We start from the raw sequence: 22646 nt of genomic DNA, 5'->3' as shown, positions 1-22646 counted from the left end.
TGCTTCTAGTGAAATATTTTTTCTTTCATTCTGAGCTTTTGTATGTAGGATTTGTGGCAATTTAAAAGCAGAAGTCATGTGTGTATGGCTGTATGTAATATCTGTAATACACATGACTTCATGCAATTTATATATTCCTTTTATTGAGCTCAGTTCATGGAAAAATGTAACTACACTGAATCCTATGAGGCAGGCACCCTTCTTGAAACATGCCTACTAGCGGGAGCAGCCTGCTCCTGTGTAGTCTTTCCCATGTCCAGCAGGAGAAAAGCACAGCACACGTGGGAGTGAGTGCACTTATGTGACACAGTGCTCTGCTCACGAAGGAGGTAGCAACTGCTATGGAATCACTGAGACAGAAGGCTGCTCTTCACATGCCTTTAACAGACCATGCAAGTTGAAGCAAATAGTTCTGTTCTTTTGAGCACTGTAGTAATCCCTTAGAGCTAAAAACTGTCACAGCTATCTCAGCATCAGTTTTAGGCAGCTATATATTAATAATTAGAGGAAAACAAGTGTACTTTCATCCACCTTTGGAAAGACTCTAAGATGATCTACACTGTTGCCATAAAGCATCCAGGGATGAACTCAAAACTACAGGTTGCAGGCATAGGTGGGAAGCTTCCTGGTACTTGACAGTCCAAGAAATCAGTACTTTTGTCAGGCAACTGTTTCTAAGGGCCATTCTACCAGTGTCTGTGTCTAAAGAAAAATAATCATCCCATTCCTAAACAGTCCCAAGACATACAAGTGTAGAAGAGAGATAACCCAGCCAATAAAAATCAGTAGCAATGCTGGGAATGCTGACAGCAGCTCTGTTGGGCAGTGTGTTCAGAACAAGGTCAGGTAATATGTTTCCTGTTTTACAAAGGGACCATACAGTGCTCCACACAGGTATTGAGATTACCATGGTAATGAGAATTATGATCAGTAACTAACAAGCAAAACAACAACAACACCTCAACAAAACTATGAATACTGAAACTTGACAAAAAATGTATTATTCTTCTCCCTTCTTTCCCCTTATATGAAATACACATACACAGAAATGTTTAAAACTCATTCAAACAGCAAATCCTCCTGATGTACCCAATTTCCACATCCACCTGCTAACAAAGATGACCACTAAGATATACACTGTAATTCCTACACAAGAAATTAGTATTAGAGCTCAGAAAGGTGCACAGATGTCTGCAGGCTTTTCAAAATTGACAGCCTCTATGATAAAGCCATGAATTTTTAAGCAACACAATTATCTTTGCTATGTAATTTCATTTTATGCCAAGATTCAACAGAGGCAAGTAAAAAGTTCAAAATGCATTTATGTTTTGCTGCCAGCTGTATCTATCACTGAGAAAGGAAACAGAAAATTGTGGACTGTCTCAATGGCATAATCACTACCTGGTTTATGCACTTACTCAGATTGTAATTAACTAGAAAATGAAACATTTGGTTACTCTTCAACTTCATAAATACCCTTTAAGAATCAAGGGTACAAGGAGGCTCAGAATTACCACAGTCATTTGAGAAGTCATATCACCGAGTGTTTAATCATATTCTGAATATAGAAACATTTTTTAGTGAAAGGTTCAGGCATCCAATCCTACACATCAATGACATAAGAAAACACTCATGCACTTCTCACCTTTATTTCTCTTATTTTTTTGCAAGGCCCAGAGTATGGCAATTTTTATTACTTAGAAAATTCCATTTTCTGAAGTTTCCTATGATTTATAGGTATGATTTTGTTTCCATTCTGTATAAAAACTTTTTCAAAACATAAAGTCTGGCTTTTTTCTGGCATCCCAGAACCATGACAAGGCATGAATACAAAACTGAATGAATTTTGGTTTTTCCTTGCTACTAAAAGAAAAATGTGTTTGGAAAACAGCAGAAAATTTCAGACCAAGTTCATAGCTCGGGGTTTAGATAGGAATATTTGTGAGTGTATCTTACTTTGCTTCTTTGGATGAATATACTTACATTGTTACTTTTTCATATCAAAGGAAACAAAGTAATAGTAATCAAATATTTTTGAGTTTTCTTTCATGTGAGAAGCCAGCAAAAAATTGTTTTACAAGTATAAAAATGCATAAATGTAATGTAATTACATAATTTTCTTGTTTTCCCTTTTTCAACTATTCCTGCTAATTTTTCCCACGTGAGTTTAGAGCAGAATCCCCAGATGTTTTTGGAATACAGTGCTCCAAATTACTTTCATGGGCTAAGAGAAACAGCTGTCCTACAGCTGGTCCATCAGAGAAGTGGGACTGGACCCGAGCTCTCCTGCCTGCTGCTTCAGTGTCCTGATCAATAATCCACACTGATTCTTTGACATGGTTTTTGCTACAGTGTTTTCCAACAGGACTATTTACATTTTACCATGTGTCTTTGTTGGATTCTTGTGCTCAAAGATATTTTCTTTTCTTACTAAGCTCTCTGAAGCCCACAACATTTGGTAGGTGACTCCCCTGCTTTGGGTCTGGTCTGTATAACTGTTGTTCTTTGATGTTTTGCCTTCCAGGGTCTCATACTCAAAATTTAGTCTTTTCTTGGTTAGTTGAATTGGTTTTCTGGGGGTTTAAAACTAAATATCCGCTGATGAAGTATCCCAAAATATTTAACGGAAGATAAAAATAAATGGAATTGAAACACTTAAGAAAAAAAGAGAAAAAAATCTGCCTAATGCTGGAAGCTGAGCAATAAAGGCAGATGTATCCCTTCCTCCCAGCACCCCTTGGGCTCTTTGTTTATGGTACTGTCTTCCCAGTCATCTCCCTGTGCACCCACTGGAAGTGAGATGCTGGTGTTTGAGTGGTATTTCCTTGTATAAATATTTCTTCTGCTGGGGCGTTCAGACAGAATGAATCTGTGAAATCTGTAGCTCCCCTGCAGAACATTGCCTCCACGCAGTCATGCCTTCTCTCCTCTGGAGAGGAAGTAGAAGGAAACATCAAGTTTTATTGCAGCCTCAGGTTATGTACTACTGTCTCCTGGCCCTGAAAATAACTGGAAACATCAAAACCAAAGATTAAATGTACTGTATCCTCAAATTCCTCTTCTCCTCAAATGAAAGGCATTCAGAGGAATTAAAAAATGGCCTCTGCCATGCAAGACAGTTCTCAAAGATATAAAAGCAAATCTGAGAAGGGGTGCTAATGAACTACATTAGCCATGTTCAGTTATTTCAGCAACCAGGACTTGCATAAAGCTCATGAAACAGTAATAATTTCAAGGGAGTTCTCCAATATGTTGTTATTTAGACCAAAATTATTATATACTTGATTTTTTTTTCCTCATGGCATTCACCAAATCGGCCTGTATCTAATTTTTATTAGCAGTTTTTAACCTAGACTTCTGAGTGTCACATTTATTTAATTCTCATTTTTATATCTTACATTTTTCTTATTACCCCTGGGCTTGCCCAGATTCTCTTTTCAGACAAATCCTTTGCAGAGTTGCCTAGAAAGTCCAAATATGTAGACCCATGGTATGGTATCAATCTTGTGCTTTGCCACCCCATTAAACAAAACTCCATAAAACAATCACCATTTTGTGCTCTCTTTCTCAGACACAAACTGCTGCAAATTTCAACATGATAAAATTTACATAGTTTTGACAATCCCTATTCCATGCCATTTCATAATTCTGATAGTGTGTTTGATCTAAAGTACCAGGGATGTGTTGTACTTCATGCTTTGAAGTACAGAAACAGAAGTTATTTCCAGTTATCCCTGCAGCAGGCAGATTTGGATACTGTCAGAAAGTGGTTATACTATCTGGATACCTTGAAATGAATGAAATATTACATTGAAAATATATGTAATATAATATATGTAAGATAAAGTTTTATTATATAAACATATTTCTTAGTTGTTTACATTGCTGACTACATTATATCAAAACCTGTATTATAATGGCAATAGATTAAATAATCAAAATTAAGCAAGACATTATTTTAAACATGCACAGAGCTCTGCTATAGGTGCATAACTTTCTTGAAGCAGACAGCTTTTCTTGAGGTATTCAGACAGCAACCAGATATCCAAAAAAGCCAAGGACACAGGATGTGTCAGGCACATCAAAATTCCTGACAGAACAGCACCCCAGCTGGTGCTGCTGCCTGGTGACTCTACTTTCTCTCCTTACTTGATATTTCCTGTAATCCTCACATTTTCTAACCTCTGAACTAGAAGGACTTTTTATCACAGTGAGTCAAAGAGGTTCTTTAGGACCTGAACAGCTCCTGAGCATTCAGAGATGAGATGTTGAGCTCTCATCCTTGGTTGATGGAGGCAAGGAGGAATGGGAAAGGGAGCAGAAGGCACTACAATTTGAAGATTATTTGCACACTGGAGCATAACAGTTCACTCACAGAAGTTGCAACCTATTACTGCTGTCACACCTGAATACTAATCCTGAACACTAAAAGCCCTCCTGTGTTTGCTAATGCCAATGTAATAGCTTAGTCACCTTCACAGACAAGCAAAAAAAAAAAAAAATTATTTTAATTAGGTCACGAACTAGAAAAAAAATCATATCATGGGCAAACACACACAGTCAGTAATGTTCATTTTCCTTTCAGACTTCTGGCACTCACAGATAAAACCTTAGAAACAAACACACCTAAGTTTCCATTCAATACATTTCCACATACTGACATTTTTCAGCAATGAAAAATTCTCAGGCTAAATCTTGTCTCTGTGATTTCAAAGAGAAGGTGCAGACAACAGTAATAGATTTTAATTACTGCCTAGTGTCATTACATTATTTCCTCCTATAATTAGAAAGTAATGAGAAACGGAACACATTCTGTCAAATGAACTGAGAAAACAGCACTTCAAGTGGAATGAGTGGCCAAGGACCAAACAAAATCCAGAACTGTTGGGCAGAAAGTCATGTCATACATAAAGAAATTTCATTTGCTTGGATGAGTGTAATGATTCATCTCATTTTGCAGAAGTTTCATCAGCTGAGATTGTCATTGCATAAACATAAACTAATTGTAGCTCTCTTCTGCCTGCTCCCACAGGAAATCAAGGTCTTTAATGTCAGATATATTAACACACAGACATATACCTTACTGCCTTTTTAAAAATTGCACCAAAAAAAAAAAAAAAAAAGCAGATCTCCTCCCATCTCCTGCGCTCCATCCAGCTGTGCAATGCAGTTAGGATTCATCCCTTGGAATGTAAATTGAAAACCGGGCTTGAAGCTATCTGAATCCCAGAGATAATCTTATATAAATGGACCACAGTGCAAGCTTTGTCAAAATCTTAATATTGTTTTACCTCATTGCATAATCACACTATAATCACAGCTTAGAAATGGATATTAAGAATTTCTATTATTAGATTTTTTGGGGAAATCACTGGGTACAGCTGCTGTGCTGTACCAGCAATGACCATGGCTCACCCCATTTTTATGCAATGCCAGCTGTCAGGTAGGGAATGGCACTGCTTCCATGTGCAAGTCTGTTAAAAGGAAATACCTGCAATGCCATGGCATATTTTCTTTCTTTGTCCTAAAGGGCAACTATTTATTTCACATCACATTATGACTTCTCTATGACACAGTTACTGGTATTTCGCAGCTAAACCTCAGAGGGAAAGAGATTATTGAGCATTTTTGGAAAGGAAGAGACTCAATTTTTTTAACTCTCTGACCCTTATGCAGTCTAAAAATCTGTCAATGAAAGAACAAAAGGCTGTGAGGGACAGAACCAATTAATAGGGCATTTGGCAAAGAATGAGATAAGGAGAAGGTCTCAAGGTCAGATACCTGAGGAACACTGTTCCCTCTGGTTTTACCTTTTCCCCAGACTTTTCACTTCTGGATGAGGCAACAAATAAATCTCACACACATCAGGAGATAATTAGTACTGTGATCAATTTTCTGTCCTGTCTTTATGAAAATGAATTCAGTCATGTTCCCAGTGATCAAACACTTCAGTCAAAATAATTTTTGTGCCATATATGTAAAAACATTGCACTGTGACATGTTCTAGAAGGACATGGTACTGAACTTGACAGACTTATGAACTTTCTGATCTGTTGGAAAATGGAAAAAAAAAAAACCTAGGTCGCTTTATGTTTCACACAAGATAACTACTGGAATAGGCTAAATCTGAATCCTCATAGAAAGCTGTGTGTTTACAACAAATATCCTATTTTCTTTATGCCACTGTAACAGCGTAAGACATCTCACTGAACCATATCTGCAAGCTGACTCAGTACCCTCACCAAGACAGTAAATGCCAGCAAAACTCCAAATATAGACCCTGTCACGGCAAGAAAAGAGATGGGCACAAAAGCCAAATGAAAATGCATCAGGACAAATACACCAACCTTAAGCTATTTACATGATTACTCATCCTAGACAAGAGCTGCACTGTACAATGTAATCCACAGTCTGATACTTGCTTGATTTGGTAGAGAGATCTGATTAATGACTCCCATTCTCCCCTTTTCCTGCCTTTTCTGGGGGCAGGGGTCTGCCTCAGCTACTGCTGAGCAGAGCTCTGGTACCAACACCGGATTTGACATTTGTCCGCATTCTTTTCTTTTCCTTTCATTTTCTCTTCACCTGCAGCAGCTTTTGGGTAACCATGCTGTGCTCCAGCATGCCAGGAGGTCACACAGTGGGAAGGAAATCAGCTGCTTTACAGGCAATGCCCCACAAGCTTACCAATTAGTTATTTTCTCTTATTGCAGAATACCTGTCTAAAGATGGCACCAAGCCTCTTTTAATGAAGAGGGATGCATTTTGAATCCTTTTGGTGCCATTTACTATTATTTTTATAGTCTGTACTAATCCAGCAACTTTTTAAGAACCAGAGAGATTTAGAAGTTCCTACAGGAGATGCTCATAGACATCATGCACTGCTGTTTTAATGGTATTTCCAGGTACCATGACTAAACCCAAGAAAACACATCTATTCCATCAAACTACCATTTACCATTCCTTCGTTTAAAATAAGCCAAGAGCACTAGCTGTTTTCTCTTCCTAGCAGAAAAGGAGACTGCTGGCCATGCTAACAGCAAAAGAGAGAGAGAGAACAAGGATGTATCTATTAGGTATTTATGAGGAAAAGAAGATAAATTCTGCTGCCACAGTTCTTCATTAACAATTGATTCAGTTTATATTCATTACTTGTAGCACAAAGGTAAGCACAAAGTGTAGCTACTTTGGGGATATTTCTATCACACAAGACTTGGCTTGGTCTTTAAAAGTGCTCCTCTAATAACAAACCCACGCAAGTCAGTTGTGCCATTTCAGTGTTTGCATAAACACTCAATGGCAAGAATAATTAGAAATTTTTAAGATTCAGTTTTCCACTGGCAGACTTGCGAGCTTTTCTCATTTCTATTCTGAGGTGACAGTGCCCTCCTGTGGCACGAGGTTTTGTTTTTGCTTTTTCCCCTATGTGTACTCCATCCAGAAAGATGAACTGGATAGGGTTTCCCATCTAGAAGCGTGTCATTTTTTTATATAGTTGTTTATATGAAGTAATTTTGAGAAAAGGTTCCATTTGTATATCTATTTTCACATGTCTCTTTAAGCAAACATTTTAAAAAGTGCTTGCTCCTCTCTGTATGGTTTCTGTGTAAATTTATGGGATAAAAGCCCATTGGGAATCTGGACAGTGGGTGCATCTCTGTCTGTAGGAACCAGGTGGTCGGTATTTGCTGCACTAACAAAAATGTGTCTATTACATACCATATAATCTGTAACCTACACCAATCCTAGTTTTTTTTTTTAGTCATTTAATCTGTCCTTAAGGAGCAGATGATGGCTAGAAGTTCTGGGACAGTTTGGATAATGCATTTCTCTTCTCCTAGCTCACTTTTTTTTTGGCTGTTTAACAAATTCTTGTAGTGGAGAAAAACGTCAGATTTTAAAAGGATATAATAAAGGTATTTGGTAGTTTTTGCTGGCAATTATTGATTCATTACAAATGTTCTGCTATGTATTTTTTTTTCTCCACAGATTTTAAAATTTTGAACACATAAGGCTCTACATTATAAGCATTATCAGAATTACTGAAACAGACATTGATTTTTATACTACTAAACATTGACAAAATATTTAAGGTAACTAAACACTCAAATCCTGTTCAGACCCTGGGGTAGAAGACTTGGCATTACTCAGGGAGAAGATCTCCACAATAAAACTCCTGATACCCTGGAGTCAGCATGAGGTGATGAGCTCATGTGCTGTAAACTCTCAGCAGCACAGAGGAATTCTGGAGATATTAGGTAGTAGAATATATAAAGGAACAAACACAGTTTGAGAAGAGAGCCACTCTGTTTCTGCCATTCAGAATGGTGTGTAGCTTTGTAAGAAACAGAGAGAAATAAAGTCTTCTTATAAACTCTTAAAAACCTTATCCATATGGACATGTCTATGTGCACAATCACTGTTTTCCAAAGCTTTTAAGTTAGCCATGAATGACTTAATAATGTGAACCCATTACAAGGCCAGCCCTTCACCTAGTTGAATTTCCCTGTTCAAAATCCCATATGCTTAACAGAAATGAAACACTGAGTTTTCCCCAGTCAAAAACCATCTGAGAATGAAATAACACATACAAGTAAATCGACTCTGTGGCCAATATATGATTTTTGAAGCTCTTCTGCTGTTCTTTTAATAATTTAAATCCAGCAGTGTTTTAAACAACAAAAAGAATCCTCATAATACTAAGTGTGAGATAATCTTGGCTCTAAGTGTTGCTACCTGAACTATAATTAAGACACCAATTTCTTGTGGTGTTATAAAGCTGTTCTTTTCTCTTGCATTTGCACTAGCATCCAAATCACTTCTGAGTACAATTTGGAGGCTTTTCTCCCAGTACCTCACATTTTGCACAGTCACTTAAGCATGCATAAAGAGAGCACTAATGGGTGTAATTCCCCATTCGCTTTGCACAGGTATAAACGACTCTTCAACCAGGGAGCAATGAAGGATCACACCCACTGAGCTGATTAAATCACTTAAGTACGGTGTACATTCCCCCTGGCTGTGCTTCCTGGCACGACTAATTCCTTCTATTGAACCTTTGGGACCTAGGCCAGCACACATGCACAGATGGTTCCTCAAATCAGGAATTCACTTCCCCTACTGTAGAACAGAATCCTGGTATTCAAATCACTATGTCACACAGGTGTAGGGTAGGAGGAAGACCACAATTTCCAAAGTTCATACAGACTGTTATGAGCCTGTGTAAATTAGGATGGAACAGGACTGTTAGAAATAAAACCTTTTGCAAGGGTTTACTAAGGTCACAAGCATTGAATACTGGTGCATTAGTCAAATTATCTCCTACTCTGGAAATGACTTAAGGTTCATGCACTTCCTCTGTGTGCCCCAAGAGAAATATTCAACAGTGTGGCAGCACGAAAATGCTGTGTCTCAAGTCAGACCACTGCTCTGCATCTCTTCATCTTCCTCACATAATTGGGAGGAATATGCACTTAGTAGAAAATATGATATGATCATTTATACCTGATGATAAATGTGACCTGGATTCCATTTTCCTGAGGGATTGCATTCTGGTTTAAATATATGTCATTGAAGAAACTGGTTAACTTGTATCTCCAGATGAAGACTATGTCTGTCTATATGCAGATACAAACACAGATTACTACAAATGAATAGGAGAAATGTGTATATTCAGAGAAAGAGAGGAAGGGTCTAAATATATGAAGGATCAGTTTTTATACTCCTCAGTGTAATAAGATTATTTTTTCCAGGGAAATGTTGTATTTCTTTAAAAATTGAAAATTATGGAGGTGTTATTTTCTAGACACATGTAATAGAAATTTACTTCAGAACAGATGATAGGAAAGTAAGGTCTCTGGTGAAAGGCTAAGTAATCCAAAATCTTTTAATCACGATGTCAAACGTTGAGTGCTTAAGCATGTTGTCTTACAAAGACACTGCCAGATTGCATTATCGTTAATTTCTAGAAAATTCCAAAAGTGTATTAGTACTCCAAAAAGCAATCTGGCAGTCTGAGAAGCTTTCTTGCTGCAGTAGACAATATTGGACAAACAAGAGAGAGCTCAAGGAAAGAAGATGAAGTAATAATGAAAAGATTATAAATTTGCCAAGTGAGGACTAATAAATGACATTGTGCTGAGGATCAAGTCTGGCCATTTTTTACTAAACTAATGTCTTAGTTTGACAGCTTCATGCAGACATCACACCAGGAGTGAAAAATCACCTGAGGCACAGAGGTAATCTGAAAATAACAGAGTATTTAAGCTGGTCTCAGCTAAAGAGCTGAGAAGTGCATGAATAGAGCCAGAAAATAAACCAAATCTGGATAAAAACAGGGCCAGGGCAAGATTGCATTGTGAAAGATGTGATTAAAGCAAAGCACTGTCAAGTTCATGTTCCACAGGGGACTTAATGCATTTCAGGTTTTGGATGTATGTGTTGTGACAACTAAGACTGAGCCCTAAACTTCACATTTTAGGTCTTGCATTATTTTGTATGTTCAGAGTACTTTTGTTATTCAAAATCTCAGAAGACCTGCTGTTATATTATTCCAACATCACTTAAGTAAACTTGGCAATCCCAGCAAGATACTTCTCTGGAGCATTCCACCACTTAGTCCTCTTTTCCTTATCTCATTATTGTCACAATTTTCCCTGGCTGGCAATTGAGTACATGTGGCTTTTCACTCACTCCCCACCCACCCCAGTGGGGAGGAGAATCAGAAAGAAAAGGTAAACCTCATGGGCTGAGATAGGAACAACTTAATAATTAAAACAAAATATTACTATTATTAGAAATATGCAAATAACACTAATTAGAACTGCACCGAAAAGGGAAGAAAGTGACAGAACCCAAGAGAAGCAGGTGATGCACGATGTAGTTGGTCACTTCCGAACACTGATATGCCCAGCCCGTCCTCAAGCAGTGACTGGCAGCTCCCAGCCCACTCCCCCAGTTCATGTACTGGGCAAGACACCCCAGGGTGTGGAATACCCCTTTGGCCAGTTTGGGTCAGATGTCCTGGCTATGCACCCTCCCAGCTTTTTCTGCAGCAACTCACCTGCAGAGCATGAGACAGAAAATTCCTGAACTCGGGGTAAAAACAGCTTAGCACCAACAAACATCAGTGTGGCATCAACATCATTCTACGCTAAATGCCAGCTACTCAGAAGAAAATGTACCCTGTCCCAGACAAAACCAGAACATATTACTTCAAGACTAGAAGAGATATTAAGTACATTACAGAATTATTAACTTGCTTTGTCTTGGCAATTCCTAAATTCCATTTGTTTTTCTTTTACCTCGAAAAAAAAAAGTCATCTGTACATCCCACTTCCCAAAACCCCAAGAAATCAAGGTAAAATATTAGCATTATTCCTTTATTTTGTAAGGATCTGAAACATACCATAACACAACAGTGTCTGCAGCATCAACAGGCTTTCAGATTAGAAAGATTAGTAATTGAAAAGAATTTACACATCCTTGAGTGACTCTTCACATTGGTCAATTCCACGCTGCCTGGCAAGTTACAGTTGACACTGAAGTTTTTACTTCCCCTGATTTAACTTCTCCATTAGTAGAAACTTTAAAACTCATATAAAATATATATAGTCTCTTATTTCCTTGAGCTTTCAGTTAAACATTTCTGACTCTACAGTGCACGAGAAGTAAGGTCTGTCAGAACAATGCTGCAACTTTTAAATAACAGAAACTGATAGAGTTTCCTACAAATATAGTTCTGGAGTAGTTTGGATTTTTTTATTGCAAGTATCAGGGAAGAAAGTCTTTGTTTGCATAAAGGAATGTGTAATGTTATTTTTAAGGGTTGAAAAGTCCTACAACAATTATATTGCTTCTGAACTTTTGGAACCTGTTAGCAGAGAGATGTTCTTTCTAAACATTTTTGCTTATGAAGTTATGCGTTAAAAAAAATAGATGGAAAAGTAAAAGAAACAAGAAAAGCAGGGCAAATTTTGCTTGATTAGATATGAAACACTTGCACCTAGAGTGTCTCCAGCTTGTGTGGCAAATGTTCTGTGGACAGTCAATGCTCTATCAAAATGAGCTGCCCTCTCAAGTGCACCTTCAAGATGACAGAGAATTCAAAGCTCTGTTTCACTGCCAGTAACTGGACTAAGGCCTTTACAAGTTTGTTTTATGTTTTAAAAGGTCTTATGGTTTATGTTATGAACAACAACAAAAACAATTAAAATAATGCATGCGATATTGTAAAACTAAAACTATAAAAAGCATTCCTTGGGTTAAGGGAAAAATCCGGACACGTCTCCACTGACACCAGGGGATCACCACTAAAACCAAACAAAAAAAAAAAAGTAGTATTTGTAAATAGTCTATAAAATAGAAGGGCTGAGGATGCTCGCTCTCTACACCCACAGATGGTATTCATACGGTAACCACAGCACCCCTGGGCTGGGTTTGCACACACAGCTGCTGAACAAGGACAGTGTGTGAGGGAGGGCTTGCACTATGCCTTGGTCTAGATCATCTCTATTTACCTCTTCTCAGCACAGGTGCTGAGTTTTGGATTTAACTCTAATACCTGTGGGAAAGTTCTGGCTTTTATACTGGAGTCTGATATTTTCAGGGCAGAAGGGCTACAGCTGCCAAACAGCTGGGCAAAAAGACCTGTGCAATTTTAGGACAAAACATAAGGAGTAAGTAGTTGCCTGGGATCTGGTACATCACTCATCTACTCCAAAAGAGCCCATAGCAGTTGGAACTTCAGTAGAAAGAAACAAGAACAACAATAAAACATCTAATTTTTAAACTTCAGTTCTGGGTCTTTGGCACATTTAATGTTCTAATCTGTATTGGGTTTATATTTAATCTCCTCTGGAAATTCTTTGTCCCATTAAATTGATATAATAACAGTGAGCATGAAATCCTTCTCTTTAAAAATATTTGCATGGAAGTAAACCAGTTACTACTTAAAGTGATCTCTGCCATATCATAGCAGAATAAAATAGAAATAGCAATGCTATTAATAGCATATATGATGGTGAATGAATAAAAGGATAATTCTAAAAACTGAAAAAATAATCATTCCTTGGGAAGTTAATATATGATCCAGAGAGATGAAGAATGAGTAATACTGTAATTTTATGGCTTCAGCTTTGCAGTGCTGCTGATGAGTGCTAGTTTTTTTTATAGGTTGGTTGGACTTTTTTGGTATATGAAGGACATGCACATACAATACAGAGATATCTGTGACCTAAGGAAATCATCAGACTGTACTTATTACACTTGTTTGCTCATATTCAGGGGTAGCACCTTAAAAACTGCATATCTAAAATTTGGGGGCTTTATGTTTTTGGTTTAATTATGAAATAATATAATTAAACTAAAGCCAGTCAATCCCAGGAATATGGACATTCAAGTTAAAAAGTTAAAAAAAAGATGCAAAATATTGCTGAAGTTTCTTCTGTGGTCAGGTTCAAAGGGATTATTCTGGGAGAAATTTAAATTTTTTATGCCAGAAAAGAAGGAACTCAATTTTAACTAAAGGTACTGATCTAAGCAGAACTTGCATTAGCCACAGAGACTCTTTGATAGTGCTGGAAAACTAGCTCACTCTATATTTGCAAATCATATCCTGTGTCCACTAGGCTCTCTAGGCTAATGGAAACGTTTCACTGAATTGCAATGAAGTCTTTGTACCCTGTGGTTCTGTAGCTCCTTTGCAATCAATATTTTTCCCAGGAGTGCTGTAATCTGAAGTAAAGGTAAGAACTAGGGATTTTCTTTCTTTAGGAAAAAAACCCCACAAGCAAAAACAACAAAAGACCCCAACAAAAACAAAACAAAAAACCCACAAATAGTACCAATGAACCAAAAAAAACCCAAAACAAAAACCAAAAACAAAACAAAAAAAAACCCTCAAAACTAAAAAAAAGGCCAGATCGAAAACTAAAGCTTTGCTGTGTTCCTGAACCCAGGTGGAATTAATTTGAGAGGGGAAGAGAACCTGAAAAGACTGTCACAAACTACTGAATAAGAATGATGTGTTATGTACACCTGAGTAACTTCTAGCCCAGCTTTTGGGGTCACTTCGGAAATGTGGTTTCAAATCATTTAACAGGAGAAAATACAACAGAAGATCAGCAGGAAAATTTAAAAAAATTACTGACACAGCATAGGCCTGAAGAATAGTTAAGAACATGAAAAATTTAGGAAGTACATCTGAAAGCATGTGACACTTGAGAGTGCAGCTGGGAGCACCCTAATGTGTGCACAGACACTGGAGGAAGGCTAGACCCCCACCACACCCTGGGCTGCTGCAAGTGGATCATAGCAGGCAGGGTGGCTATGAGGAATTACTTACATAGAAGTCCTGCTCTGCAAGGCAGGCTACCCTTGAAATCATACAGCAAAGTTCCCCGAGTGAATCTGCATGACTGCTAATTTTCTTAGTGTGGAAAATCCACTGGTTCTTGAGCTAGAGCTGTGTTGAAGTTGTATATGTGTATTTGCCACCAGTACATTCGGTCAATCACTTTTATATTTATGCACACACAGCCCAGATGTGGAATAGGAAGCCCCTAGCCCTTACATGCAAATTTTGTGTTGGTTTTCTAACATATTATTCTATTTGTTCTGCTTTTGTTTTACAGGAGACTATGTAGTCATGTCTGTCTTCTTTAATCTGAGCAGGAGAATGGGTTATTTCACTATTCAGACCTACATTCCCTGCACACTCATCGTTGTTTTGTCCTGGGTCTCTTTCTGGATTAATAAGGATGCAGTTCCAGCCAGAACATCACTGGGTGAGTTTATCTTTCCTGTGTTCTTCAAGCATTTTGATGTTTAATTGACACCTCTGCAGATCACCAGTTTGTAAATATGAGAACAAGACAACTTCACACGAACTCTCCACATTTAGAGGAATGCAGTAATTTCCAAGGAATAACACAGACTGAGCTATATTTGCATCTCTTCCTTTTCATCATGTCAGATTCTGACTATTGCAGATTGTCAACAATAAAAGCTTTCACATTTTTTCTGATTAAAGCAGAATTTTTATAAACATCAAGAGGATGGGGACACACAGCTGGATTAGAGGCAGGATGCATTAGTTTCACTTGTTCTATTTCCATATCACCGTGATTGGCAACACAAATAATAACCTAGAAGGAGTCCACCTTTCTGGCTGTATGTCCAAGAGGTAACAAGGGGAGAATGTACCACCATGACCACTTTAGAAACCAACAATCAAGACTTCAGGCAAAAAAAAAAAAAAAAAAAAATCCACCGAATTTGGTGGTATCCAAAATCTTATACATGAAAATGTGACATGCAATTAATCAGAATTAGAAATTTCTACACATTTAGCAACTGCTCCACAAATAAACTAAGAGACCAAATTAATCTTGCTTGTGCAAAGCAGCTGTAACAGTAAGAAATAACAAAGCAGAAACATTCAGCTAGAGAAACTTTAACACATTTTCTGCTTCTACATTAAATCCACACAAGTGAGAATTATTTCAGGTTTTCCTTCTGCATTTTAATTTCTTCACAGAACCACAGCACAGAGCACGCACTGGAGTGTAAAATAGGGTACAAAATTTTCATTCCAGGCTCCCTAGGAAGAGCATAACAGAGGACCAGTGGATTCCATAAAAGAAAGCTTTAAGCATTTAATTGGTTTTTATTCACATCCTCTTTAAAAAGAGATTATAAAATCTGCTTTAAAGAAGTACAAAATTAATAAAGGCATTCAGCTATTATTTTAAATTTTAGCTAGATACAAAAACAGACTTGTCCCTCTGTTGAAAATTAGTCAATTTGCATCAGTAAGGTAAAACCAACAGTGTGAAATTTGCCATAAAACATGTGGGAGATTTTTAACTGTTCTGATGCATTTTTAAACACTTTTCACATCGCAGTCCATGCAATAATGTTCTGAAAGGGAAGGGATGGTGAGGCATGTCACAGTACTTCTCTTTTGAAGATCTTTCTCTTGCTCCCTTTAATCACTTGAGCATACAAACCCTAAACTTCAATTTTTAATAAAAATAAAAACTCCCCAGAAGTAAACTACAAAACCAAAACCTTAAATTAAATTTAGAATTAATCTACCCAAAGTACTCTACAGAGCAACACTGGCAGTGACCATGCAAAAATGTTGCATTACCCCTGTTAATCCTCTAAGCTCCCATTGAACTGACATTTTACTGCTAGAATGTGCTACTGCATACTTCTGCTGTGTGTTTGAACTCCAGGCACACTTCAAAACCAATCACAGTGGCAAAATCAGTTTGCTACTTGAAGTAATGTTATTTCTGTTTTCTTTCTATCTATCTACTAGGAATTACAACAGTCCTGACAATGACCACCCTAAGTACAATTGCTCGTAAATCTCTTCCCAAGGTCTCCTATGTGACAGCCATGGATCTTTTTGTGTCAGTCTGCTTTATTTTTGTGTTCTCTGCACTGGTGGAATATGGAACTTTGCATTACTTTGTCAGCAACAGAAAGCCAAGCAAGGATAAAGACAAAAAGAAGAGAAACCCAGTATGTATCTTTGTACCAGCAAGGCCTAAAATTTAATTAGTTTTTCTGAGAGAGTATTTAAATCCCTCTTTATAACTGTCCCTTTTTTTCATACTTCTCTATTACCCATATACCCATCCTTCATAACAATAGGAATGCAAATATTCACTTTGAGAATCAAAAGCTCATATATTACAGCTTTCTGGATGCCAGAAGAACTAATTTCTTAGGGTAAAGATCTTTTTAACCAAAGTGTTCTGCAAACCACAACTACCAAAAGCCATTATTTATGCTATAAATATATCTCTTTACAGGAAATATCTCAGTTTCTCTATATTAGTATTAGTGATATTCCATGCCTTTAGCTTATTTCCACATTATTGACATGACTACCTTGCTTACCAGGACTACATTTAAACTTTTATATTCAAACTTTGGTGTGCTTTTTCCAGCTTCCACTTAGCATCTGTTTTCTTTCCATTGCTTCCTTAAATTCTTCTTCTTATATTTCTTACCTTATTTATCTACTTTTCTGCCTTAGAAAGTGATTTTACAGTAGTTTATAATGATACTTATGGATATATGCAACCCAATAGTAAAAATAATGGGTATAATAGCAAGAATTAAAATATCCTGGAAATACCCTCAGTAGTGATTTGGGCTTTTACCCAGACAGGGAGAGAATTTGATGCTTATTTTGTCCAGGACAGATTTCTCCTTGCCTTTGGCAACTGAGCCGATAAATGTGTTGTTTAGCAGCTCTAAAACATTAAGCCTAATCATCTACCAAAAAAAAAAAAAAAAAAAGAAATACCCACAAGAAAATAACAAAAATTAAAAAAAATACCCACAAGAAAATAACAAGAATCCCCAAACCCAAAAACTCCCAATAAAGCAAAAAAAAAAAAAAAAAAAAAGCCCACAAACAAACAAAAGAAAAAAAAAAACCCTTAAACCAACCAAAGAGTGAAAAATGTGAAGGAAAAATGGTTAACGTTAATAAAGAGTATTTTCATCTCCATTTCAGGCATGTAACAAAGAATAAAGTAATTTGTATTTGCTCTGCTAAAATGTCCAAGGAGTTTTGAAGGTATTCTGTTTTAGTTTTAAAACACATCACAAAAATGGAGATAAGAAAAAATAGCAGTTAAGGAACCTATCACTACATACTATTCCTATAATTTCAAGTTTTAAAGCTGCTGAGAGGTAGACTGTAAAAAATGTAAAATGATAAAGTGATGTGTCCTGTGATAGATGGACATAGAAGTGTCTGTGTGCATTTGTCTTATGCAGTCAGGTAAAGGAGCAAAACTAAATGTACCTCAGATTTAATTGTTTCACTTTAAGGCATCCACATGAGGAGGAATAACTTGTTCTTTACATTGCTTATCTGTGAGCATCTGGGAAGAAATAGAACTGTAAATGCTTGCCAGAATCCTAATCACAGAGTCTAAAAACCATAAAAGTAGAGTATTCAGGGCACAGTCTGTAGGTAAAAAGTCTTCTTTCTAAAAGGTGCTTCTATAAATTGTGAATGGTCTCTTTCAAAACAGATCAGCATAAAAGACTAGCATTCCCTCAGGATATGAAAATCTAACAGGAGTTTGATATCTTATGTCTTTGGCCTGGATGTAAACAAGACAGTGACAAGTGGAAAATGTGGGGGATTTTATGTTACAGAAACTTGTTTAAATTGCTGTGAGCCCAATCTCTCTATAAATTTAGTTATTTTTGACTTACTGTGTTTTAGAAACATATTTTTAATTTACATTATTTTTGTCTCTTTTTTTCCTTTCTTTAATTTAAAACAAAACCCTCTGATTCTCTTTTCTGTCTACAAAATGAAAGCTTCTTCGGATGTTTTCCTTCAAGGTATAATGTTTTTTGGAATGGAAATTCACTGCATGCAACTGCTGAATTTAACTATTAGAGCTTAGATGAGAGGGGTGTTTTGTTTGGTCTTTTAATTAATGAGAAAACTACTCAAGCTACTTACTGATTAAGTAGAATGGTTACAAATTTGTAAACAATTTGTAGAGTTGATTCAGCAGCCCAAATACCACTATGGTTCTGAACTTACCTAAGTTCAGGAGTGACCAACATTATTGGATCACATGAATTAAGAGAGTTTAACGTTAACACGTTTCTGCTCCTCTCTCTCAGTTTGCCATGGGATCCAATAGCACCAGCTAGCCTAAAATCTGCAATGCACCCTTTTAGAACTCAACTCTGACCCTGGATTTTTAACGTTTGTGATTTCACTCCTAATTATAAAGCCAAATCTGTTCTGATATTGACCTGAAAAAAACTCAATCAATTACTCAAATGCTGTTCATTACACAAAAAAAAAAGTCAGAGTTTTGAAAGGGTTTAAGATGCATAGATTTTTAATGTTGTCACTGGATCAACACACTTAGAAAATTAGCTAACATATCTAGCTGTGTTCCATATCAAAACCTTATGTCTATTCAGAAATGCAGAGATTTTATTTTTAAAAATTTTTAAGGGTGGGGGGGAGCAGGGGGGAAAGAAGCAGCATAAATAAATTACATTGAATTTACATACTTACGGAATGGAGTTATGTTTCCCTAATAACTATCAGCATGAAATTTCAATGCCTATCATCCCAGCATTCACCCAGTGAATGGGTTTTAAATACTTAACTTGCTCAATTCATTCAAATTATATGTATGTATATATACATGTACAGCTACTATATAAAATTCAGAACATGTTGAACCTTCTAGTTGGTGAACATTAGTAGGTGGTAAGCTGCAAATATTCAAATAATTGGAGAGTCTTATAGAGATTCTCTTAATCTTATTCAAAAACCTAGGTTTTGCCTTTTTCCTATGTATACATACTCTTTTTTCTCAACATGAACCACCCCTTTTAAAATCCTGCATTTCCAATTGATTCGGTTCCTTTCATGTGCAATACACAAATTGCCTTCAGATATCAAGCAGCTACATAAACTATAAAACAAAAAACTCAAAATACCATCAATTACATTCCTGGATGTTCATTTAACCTCTCATGTTTACTCAGTTTAGCTTTGAAGCTAATTTCCCATAGCTGTTAACTTTAGATTGGGTTGTGCTGCTTTCCTCTAAAGGGTATGATGCATCTGCTTTAGTAAGTTCAAGATAATATCACCACTAGAACACCTCAGCAGTTTCCCATGTACCCCCACAGAACCATCATGCACATGTTGACCATCATCCCCATCTGGTCTGGTGATAATAACAAAGTTTCTCCCTCTACCATCTTTTTCTTCTTTTGCTACTCCACCTTAGGCACCTACTATTGACATCCGCCCCCGATCAGCTACTATTCAAATGAACAATGCTACACACCTCCAAGAAAGGGATGAGGAGTATGGGTATGAGTGTCTCGATGGCAAGGACTGTGCCAGTTTTTTTTGCTGCTTTGAGGATTGTCGGACGGGGGCGTGGAGGCACGGCAGAATACACATCCGCATTGCCAAAATGGACTCCTATGCCCGCATCTTCTTCCCAACTGCCTTCTGCTTGTTCAACCTGGTCTATTGGGTATCATATCTGTACCTTTAAAAGCAGTGGGAAATCAGTGATATGAGCCTTACTCACTGAATTTCTTAGAGAGATGGTTTCCTAAATCCACTTGAAGTATATATGATGCGCTTTATAGTGGTCTGAATTCTTTAGTGCCATAATCCCGTAAATATCAGTCATATCATTCATCCAAAAATTGCCATTAGGTTATTGTGAATTACATGTCCATTCCACATGCCAAAATAATTTAAAAATAAAGTCATGTCAATAGGTAATATACACCTATACCTGCTGGAATAGAGAGAAACAGGGCAAACAGGACAACGGGAGCATAGCAACATCACTTAATAGTTGATACTGTGATTCCAAACAGGAGTGAGAGAGAGGAGAATTCCCAGGTAAAGTGCTGTACAGTTTGTTAACATTGGCTATAATTATGCTATAGCTTTATTCTCTGTGGGCTTTTCTTTTTGGAAGAGTCATCTCTCACTTTGAATAGGTATTATTAAGCTAGGAAAATTAACTTCTACTCCCACCAAGATGAAAACAGACCTTTCCCTTTGCCATCCCTTTAAGAGCACATGTACAATGCTGTAAATATTTCAATACCTTATAGTACATAAAGCCTAGTGCATGCATCTTTTGGGGGCCAAAATAAATGAAAAAAAGGTACTATAAAGTTTTGTCTTTTATTTTGTGTCTCTGGATGTGCTATTGTAATTGAAATGTGGACAAACCTTATTTTCTCTTTTCTTGAAAAATTGCCCCTCTCCCTCATGCATGGAAGATCCAAGCAGACAACACTGTCATGCAAGATATTAGAGAAGCCTTAAGGATTCAACTAAATAATATAGACAAATCTGTTTGGCCAATATAATAGCTCATAAAGTGTAATGTATGTGTCCTTTGCAGTTGTAGCTTTCATTTCCCATTGATAATGTTGCTATATTTCAGCTGAATCTCCAGTAATTATACATTGCAAGATCAGCTTCCGAATTTAATCCATGTGCTTCCATTGTTCTTTTCCCATGTTGAGCTCCATTTTGTTCCTTACACAAGTGTTTGTGGGGGTCTTTTATTCTTTAATCCAGTACAGGAAATAGCTTTTATTCTGGATGTTATTTTTACATAAGAGCTTCAAGTTAATTTCGAAACATTAGTCCTTCTATTGTATATACACACACAATTCTCTGCCCATTCATGTCTTTGATCAGCTGTAGTTGTTGTCAGTGCTGCTTTCTCTCGGTGAGTACCTTTACTAAAACTAACCTTTACCATGGCTAGCACAGAGTTTATAGATAGCCTCAAAAACAAAAGGGAACAGAGGGTGTCTCGGCTACTAAATCACATGTATGCAGCTATGTATGTATTTAAAACCTTCAACCCACCTGAGTGAATCTTGAAAACCATTGGTTTTCAGAACCTGTATGATGCTCAATTATGCAACCTTAAGCACATGTAAATATGACTGACAGTTTTTTTTTTTAATTGTCAAAGATGCAAAATGCCACCTCCAGAAAAGTGGGCTTGCAGCTTGAAAAGGGAGACCTATAGCTTATCACTACAGAATTATTATTAATTGAAATGGAGGAAAAGGAAAGTTTTCCAATGTCTGTATAGTTTTGGAAATAAAAATGTATAAAAAAGGGATATCTCTTGATCATCAATTGCTCCTAGTCCAATGTATTTGAAAACATTTTAATAAAGGAATTGCACACACCTGTGGACTTTTTCAATAAAACTACTGCACTCAACTCCAGTTTTTCTGTGATGAGTTTTTTAAAAGCATGTCTTCAGAACTAGACTACTTGACCAGTTGGATTCATCAGCTGCCTAAATATAAGTGATTATAATCCTTAGAACACTCAGCATTGTCTCATTTTATAGTCAAATGGCTCACACACAACTTTAAAGAATGGAGACTAACTCTTTTGAAGGTTATCTTACTCTAATAAAAATAAAAAAAAAAAAAAAAAAAAAAAAAAAAAAAAAACCTAAAAATCACTGGATTGGAAGTACTCCAAAGTGAAATAACTTTATCTACTTAGAGAGTCTCCACTATCTGAATGAGTGTCAATCACCTTTCACAAGGCTACCAGAATGATCTCTAAATTTTTTCCCCATTAGACAGTGGTTTAAGAACTTTATTTTCTTGCAATTAATAAGAGTGACTAATGCTATATATTTAAAGTTTCAATCTTTCCCTGCTCCCATGCAGGTTTTATGCATAATATCTATAAACTCAGCCCAAATCAGCCTTTTAATGCCCTCAGTCCAAGTGAATTTTGGTTAACATGCATAGAATTATTTTTTTTGTCATGATCTGTGGAATTAATGTAGATTCTAAGCACTTTACCCTAGTTCAGCCATCAGGTTGCCTGTGCCTAAGAAAACCTGCAGTGCTAATGAATCAGAAGCAATAATGAGGAACAAATTATCTGACTCCTCACTTGTGCAAGTTTGGCTTCTCCTTCCATCAAGGGAGGTGTTTAGAATTTATATATCCCCACCTCAATAATGCAAACCACACAAACTGGGAAAGTGAGCCACATCTGCCCTAAGGAGGTGAATGAACTTTTCTCACCATATATCACAACACAA

The 22646-nt window shown here is 36.8% G+C and overlaps 1 protein-coding gene across 2 annotated transcripts in view; it reads left to right on the top strand.

Annotated features, from left to right (window-relative positions):
- GABRG2 (gamma-aminobutyric acid type A receptor subunit gamma2) overlaps window positions 1–21335 on the top strand; it is a 65042-nt gene extending 43707 nt beyond the window's left edge. Inside the window, exons 7-10 of one of the 2 annotated variants that reach the window (XM_068205652.1) lie at window positions 14634–14786; window positions 16328–16533; window positions 18361–18384; window positions 19809–21335. In XM_068205652.1, coding sequence (XP_068061753.1) covers window positions 14634–14786; window positions 16328–16533; window positions 18361–18384; window positions 19809–20084 — 659 coding nt within the window. In that variant the 3' untranslated portion in view covers window positions 20085–21335. The remainder of the gene's footprint in view (window positions 1–14633; window positions 14787–16327; window positions 16534–18360; window positions 18385–19808) is intronic. The other variant, XM_068205653.1, reaches the window with a different exon arrangement.
- Window positions 21336–22646: the final 1311 nt, after the last annotated feature.

The sequence above is a fragment of the Anomalospiza imberbis genome, chromosome 15 (assembly GCF_031753505.1).
Source record: "Anomalospiza imberbis isolate Cuckoo-Finch-1a 21T00152 chromosome 15, ASM3175350v1, whole genome shotgun sequence".
Taxonomy (NCBI): domain Eukaryota; kingdom Metazoa; phylum Chordata; class Aves; order Passeriformes; family Viduidae; genus Anomalospiza; species Anomalospiza imberbis.
The sequence above is the reverse complement of the archived record's forward strand: the minus strand, read 5'-3'. Positions and strand labels throughout refer to the sequence as shown.